Genomic DNA, 6390 nt, shown 5'->3' on the forward strand with positions numbered 1-6390 from the left:
CTCACATGGCATAACAAGAGTTTTGGTTTTTAATTAGAGTTCAAGGAATGTTTTTCCCTGTATGACAAGAAACAAAAAGGCAAGATCAAAGGCTCTGACCTGCTGGCAGTGATGAGGTGCCTGGGAGTCAGCCCCACGCCAGGAGAGGTGCAGAGGCACCTGCACCTGCACAAGATTGGTAAGAAAAGGGGAGAGGCAGCACAGGAATAAAACACATGGGATTAAGGTTGGGAAAATTTGGGTTTGCTGGAGTTAGGAGCCTACAGGTAAAGACACAGAGGCTGCTGGAGCTCAGGAGGTAATACTATGTTCTGGTGAAACAACAAAACCAAGAGCAGGCACCAAAACCCAGTGGGATGTGCTAAATGGTGAGCACAATCCAGACCAGAGATTGAACCAGATTAAAAACCCAGAAAAGAGGAGGAAATACATATGGATTATGGATTTGGAGGCTGGGAAATAGATGAGGAAAAGGTTTTTTTCCTGTGAGAGTGGTGAGACATTGGCACAGGTTGCCCAGGGAGGCTGTGGCTGCCCCAGCCCTGGCAGTGTTCACAGCCAGGTTGGATGAGCCTTGAACAACCTGCTCTGGTGGGAGGTGTCCCTGCCCAGGGCAGGGGTTGGGGCTGGGTAATCACTAAGATCCATTCCAGCCCCTTAACAATCTATGACTCTATGAAACTGTCCAGTGCAACCAACAGAGGTAGAAGAGCAGAGAAGGATATTTATCTGCAGATCTGTAGAACTGAACTCAAAGCACAGCACCAAGACCAAAGGAAAATGAGGAGATAAAGTGAGACGGATGAAAAAAATCTGAATATAAATTCAGAGCACAAGTTTAGCAAAGCTCTAAGTGTATTTTCAGGCCAGGAGTGATGTGCCCTGAGCCAGACCAGGGGCAGGCAAAAGGAACCCCAGGAAGGGGAACTGAGGGGAGAGGAGGAAGATGCTTAAGTCTAGATCCAGCCACAGGACTGAGCCATTCCTAAAGAATCTCCTCTTGTTTTTCCAGAGAGAAATGCAGAGTTGGATTTCTCCACATTCCTGAACATAATGTACAGGCAGATGAAGCAGGAGGAGCCCGAGCAGGAGATCCTCAGGGCCCTGGCCATGATCGACAGGCAGAAGAGAGGAGTCATCACTGTTTCGGAGCTCAGGGCGAAGCTCACCAGGCTGGGGGAGAAGCTTTCTGATGAAGAAGGTATTTTGCAATTCCAAGATGGATTAAACACTCCCCATCATCTTTCCTTCCTGATTTTCCTCTGGAGTCCAGTCTGGGATGAGGGAGGAGCTGGGCCAGCAGGAAAAACAGCAAATCCAACCACAAACCTGTCCAGTGCAACTGAAATTTGCCTCCAAGGGACTCAGAGGGAATTTCCAGGAAGGGGAAAATGATCAAGACCTTCCTTTTAACTTCCTTTGCTTTGTGGCTGCTCCATCCCTGGGAGTGTTCCTGGTCAGGTTGGATGGAACTTGGAGAAATCTGGGCTGGTGGAAGGTGTCCCTGCCCATGGCAGGGAATGAGGTGGGATGGGATCATCCTTAAGGTCCTTCCAACCCAAACCATTCTGGGATTCTATGATTCTTTTAGCTGATTTTTGCCCTGTTTTATATGTATTTAATCTTTTCAAGGTATTCCCACACTTTGATATCAGTAAGAAGTGAGTTCTACCAGGGCTACGTGGTGTGTACAGACCCCATGAGGCTCTCTGAGGGTGGAGGAAATGTCCTAATGTTCAAGTAGAATTTAGAGTGAAGTAGAGCAAGGTTGGTCAGTGCAGTCACCATCAGCAAGTTCACACCAACAAGGAATTTCTTCCTAGGGTTTTTTTTCAATTTTTTTAACTGGGATAATAATCTGCAAACACTCTGAGAGTCTTTGTGAGAGATGAACAATCCAACAGGACACAGCGACAGTGTTGCCATCAGGTCAGAGCCTAATGCAGAAGTGATGCTGTTCCTCCTTGCCTTGCCACCCTGAGCTGCTATAAATATTTGATAGCACAACAGACTCAGTTTCATCAGCATCAGCTCAGTAACTCTTGCCTCCAGAAAAGCCTCAATTCCTTTTAATTAATGTCCTTTTAGCAAATGAGAACTGAGATACTTCTCTTCTCTGTTACTGTCAAATGTTCCAGGAAGAATTAATTCTTTGAGGAATTTCTGTCCTTAGTAGGGTTTGATGAGCATTTGTTGTGAAAGGAGGATTAGATCTCTTGGAAACAGAGTTGTTACTCACCTTACAGGAACAACAGCTCCTCATTTACCCCCACTGCAACCCAATCCTGCTGGGAACAGCTTCCAGGGAGCTGTGCTTACCCCCTGCATACACTGACACACAAACCAGTGTCTCACCCATCAGCAGCACAGACAGGTGATGCTGCTCTCAGAGACCTTCCACAACTCTATGCAGTAAAACAGCTTTTCCCCCTTTAAATCTTTGCTATTTCCCATGATTTTCCCCTGGATTTCACACCTGGCAAGTGCCAAGTGACTGTGCTCCAGAAGGAGGATTCAGGGGCAGATTTGAACAGCCACAGGTTGTTCAGCCTGGAGAAAAGTTCTGGTAGCCTCAGACATGTAATTCTCCAGGCAAAATTACTCCACTGACCTGTCTGCACTTATGTGGGACTGGGAAAGCATTGGAGCTCTGCCCTGGCCAGGGGATTCCAGCCCAAATAGGAATGAGACTGTGGAGGACTCACACTCAGCACATCCCCATGGGTGATCTCTGTCTGAGGCTCCAAACACCCAGAATGTGTCCTGCTCATGAAACAGCAAGTGATGATTCAGGTGCACAACCCAACAGCTGCTGTTCCATCCCTCCCTGATCCTGTTCATGCACTGGAAATAGGGACACAGTCATTAAACTGGACACCCCTCGATATCAGTGTGAGCACAAACCTCCTCTGGGCTGCACCAGATACCCAATCCTAGGGAACTGTGCCCAGGCAGCAGCAAATAAAAGCTGCTGGGATGCTCTGATAGTTGTTTTAGCTCACACCCACTCAGAGGGGAAGTAAACAAGCCAAGGGAATTCATCTCTGCTTATCCAAAAGAAGATGCATCTAATTCCCAGCTTCATCCAGAGCATTCAACATGACATTTCTCTGTGTCATTCCTAAGGTACTTGTGTTTCATTGGCATTATTTGACAGGAAAATACCTGTGAGTGGTTTAGGCTGTACAGGGAGAGCATTTTAAGGGAGCTAAGTGCTGTCACTGCCAAGGGAGACATGCCCAAAGCTGGAAGCAAAAGTCACTGCTGCCAGGTGACAACTTCTCCTCAAGTGTTTCCCAGCAGACTCAAGTGTTCTTCACTTCCAAACACTAAAAGCCTATTGATATTAACCAGCTGTGCTGGTTTGGGCTGAAGGAGAGTTAACTTTCTTCATAGAGTCTAGTTTGGGGCTATGTTTGGGTTTTGTGCAGAACACAGAGTTGATAATGCAGAGATGTTTTTGTTATTGCTGAGCAGAGCTCACACAGAGCCAAGGCCTTTGCTGCTTTCCGTACTGCCACACTGGTGAGGGAGTTGGGGATGCATGGGAGACTGGGAGGAGACACAGCTGGGACAGGTGACCCAAACTGACCAAAGGGATATTCCATACCATAGGACATCATGCTCAGTATATAAGGTGGGAGGAAGAAGGAGGAAGGGGGGACATCTGGAGTGATGGCATTTGTCTTCCCAAAGAACCATTACACGTGATGGGCCCTGCTCTCCTGGAGATGGCTAAACACCTCCTGTCTGTGGGAAGCAGTGAATTAATTCCTTGTTTTGCTTTGCTTGTGTGTGCAACTTTGGCTTCCTCTATTAAACTGTCTTTATCTCAACCCATGAGTTTTTGTAGCTTTTACCCTTCTGATTCTCTCCCCCATCCCATGGGTGGGGGAGTGAGTGAGAGGCTGCTGGTTCTTGGCTGCTGCTGGGATTAAACCACAACACCAGCACAACACATATCAGCTTAAAAATGGGTATGAAAAAGTCTTCATGAGCACTTAGGTTGGGCTAAATTGAAGTGGGACAGGTCTGCTATTGAAGCTAAATCAACCACCCACCAAAAAGCTGATTTGGACTCAGTTTGTGAGGCTTTTGATAGGAAAACTCAGAGATGGACATCAAAAGGGTTAACAATGCTAGTTTGAAGCTATCATGTGGCACCTCCACCTCATCCCAGAGGGCATTGTTGCCAGACACCTCCAATCCTGCATTGCTGCTCCTCCTTTGAGGGTCACAGCCCTAATATGTGTCCCTCACACTTCTGTTTGTCTTCTCTTTTTGCAGTTGATGACCTGCTAAAAGGAGCCAAAATTGGGCCAAATGGAACAATAAAGTATGAAGACTTTGTGCACATGATTTGCCTTCCTGCAGCTGACTACTAAAACTCAAATCAAGAGATTTGAGAGCAGGACCTGAAGGTTTTTTTGACTTCAGTTTTTCCTAGTACCTATTTGGACTCAGAACCATCATCTGCCTTTAAAAGCCTTGATTTGCCTTCAGGATAGTGCTCATCTTCCACAGGTTCCCTCTCGTTCCTGGAGAAATGGTGGCACAAGACATGAGTTCTTACTCAAATAAACTGAATTTGCCTTCTGCCACTTGTGTCTTGCTTCAAAAATAGCTCTTATATAAGAAATGCATTTAAGTCTAAGGATTAGGGCAGAAATAACTTGTGGATAAGTTCTTAGGGTGCTCCAAGAAGTCAACATAGTATCATAGATTGTTAAGGGGTTGGAATGGAGCTTAGAGATCATCCAGCCCCAACCCCTGCCCTGGGCAGGGACACCTCCCACCAGAGCAGGTTGCTCAAGGCTCATCCAACCTGGCCTTGAACACTGCCAGGGTTGGGGCAGCCACAGCCTCCCTGGGCAACCTGGGACAGTGTCTCACCACCCTCACAGGGAAAGCTTCTTCCTCATATCTAATATAAATTTCATTATTAAACATCACCCACAACCATTTGTTGCTTTCACAGCCAGGCCCAGACACAGCTTCTTGTGTAGAAATAGATTCCTTGGGATACTGAATAATGTCTCAACAGTGGTAAATTCAGTGTGAGTATGCACAGATGCATGGTGTGATCCACCCAGAACATCACCCACAGCTGCAGCACAGCATCAGCTAGGGCTGGAACTAGCACAAACTTGGTTAGAAACTTAAACCCGATAGGATAAGCAAATCTCAACCTTCAATATCACTAACAAGCATCTTTGTAGGGGGAAGGTAGGTATTATCCTCATGGAATATTACATGGGGGGGGGTGGGGTAAAGGCATGAAAGGTGAAATGACTGTGGAATGCTATACAAGAAATGGATCTAGGATCTTTCCATTAAGAAGAACAGCAATTTTCAGCAATTGGTTTTCCCAACCTCCCTTGGGTCAGAGCCAAGTTGTGGTCCTTGTGGTTCTCCCAAGACAACATTCCCAGGAAGCTCAGACTCAGATCCTGCCATGTCACAGCTCTGGCAGCAGATGTTCCTGCTCCAAGAAAAGGAACTTTGCTCCATGTCAGTGTCACATCTGCCACACCTCTCAAAGCTTGATCAGCTCCTCCTACTCTCCATAGAGAAAATAAACCAGGAAAACCTCATTTCTCCAGAAATTCAGTGACACAACTCAGAGACCAAACTCAGAGGCAGCTCAGCACTCAGCCAACACCCCAGAACAGCAGCACACAGTGAAGCAGAGGTGAAACTCACTCAACAGCAGGTTAAACTCAGAGCAAAGATGGGATTTCCCTGCTCATTCTCCTCCCACCCTTTAGTCAATCCCAGTGTTTGGCTAACCCCCACGTACCGTGGTGATGCTATGGAGTCCAATGAGTCAATCCCAGTGTTTGGCTAACCCCGATGTACCGTGGTGATGCTATGGAGTCCAAGCTCTGACCCCAGAGCTCTCCAGCCCTTTGCTGCGCAACCACCAGTGCTGACGGCAAGCAAACCCCTGGTTGAGTTAATTAGCTGATAAAACAAGGAGGTAATTGAGAGCATTTGTATCCAATCTGCATCAACAGCCAAATCACAGATGATCCAACCCACAGCCTAATTCCTCCCTCCTGCCCACAGCAGTTGATTAGCAAATCCTTTGAGCTGCACATAGTGCGGATGTCATGGGGATTGATCAGCTCCAAAGCACTCTGGATTACTCCAGAATGCAGCTGGGTGGGAGAACATTCCCAAAGGAAAGTTGGCCAAGATGAATTGCAGTTCACACACACTCATAGAACAGAGCTTGGAGGGACAAGAGTGAGCACTTCACTGCCTGAAAGCAAAGCATTCCAGTTCAGAAGGGGCATGGAGAACACCCTCTTCTCTCTCCCCTTTTTCGTTTTCAGGAATCACAGATACATAGAACCATCAAGATTGGAGACCTCTAAGATCATCAAG

The 6390-nt window shown here is 46.9% G+C and overlaps 1 protein-coding gene across 1 annotated transcript in view; it reads left to right on the forward strand.

The window, feature by feature from the left end:
- CALML4 (calmodulin-like 4) overlaps window positions 1-4385 on the forward strand; it is a 7307-nt gene extending 2922 nt beyond the window's left edge. Inside the window, exons 4-6 of the mRNA XM_009076799.1 lie at window positions 38-178; window positions 1013-1201; window positions 4288-4385. Of these exons, the coding sequence (XP_009075047.1) occupies window positions 38-178; window positions 1013-1201; window positions 4288-4385 (428 nt within the window). The remainder of the gene's footprint in view (window positions 1-37; window positions 179-1012; window positions 1202-4287) is intronic.
- The last annotated feature ends 2005 nt before the right edge of the window (window positions 4386-6390 follow it).

Source organism: Acanthisitta chloris, unplaced genomic scaffold (genome assembly GCF_000695815.1).
Source record: "Acanthisitta chloris isolate BGI_N310 unplaced genomic scaffold, ASM69581v1 scaffold38086, whole genome shotgun sequence".
In the NCBI taxonomy this organism is placed as follows: Eukaryota; Metazoa; Chordata; class Aves; order Passeriformes; family Acanthisittidae; genus Acanthisitta; species Acanthisitta chloris.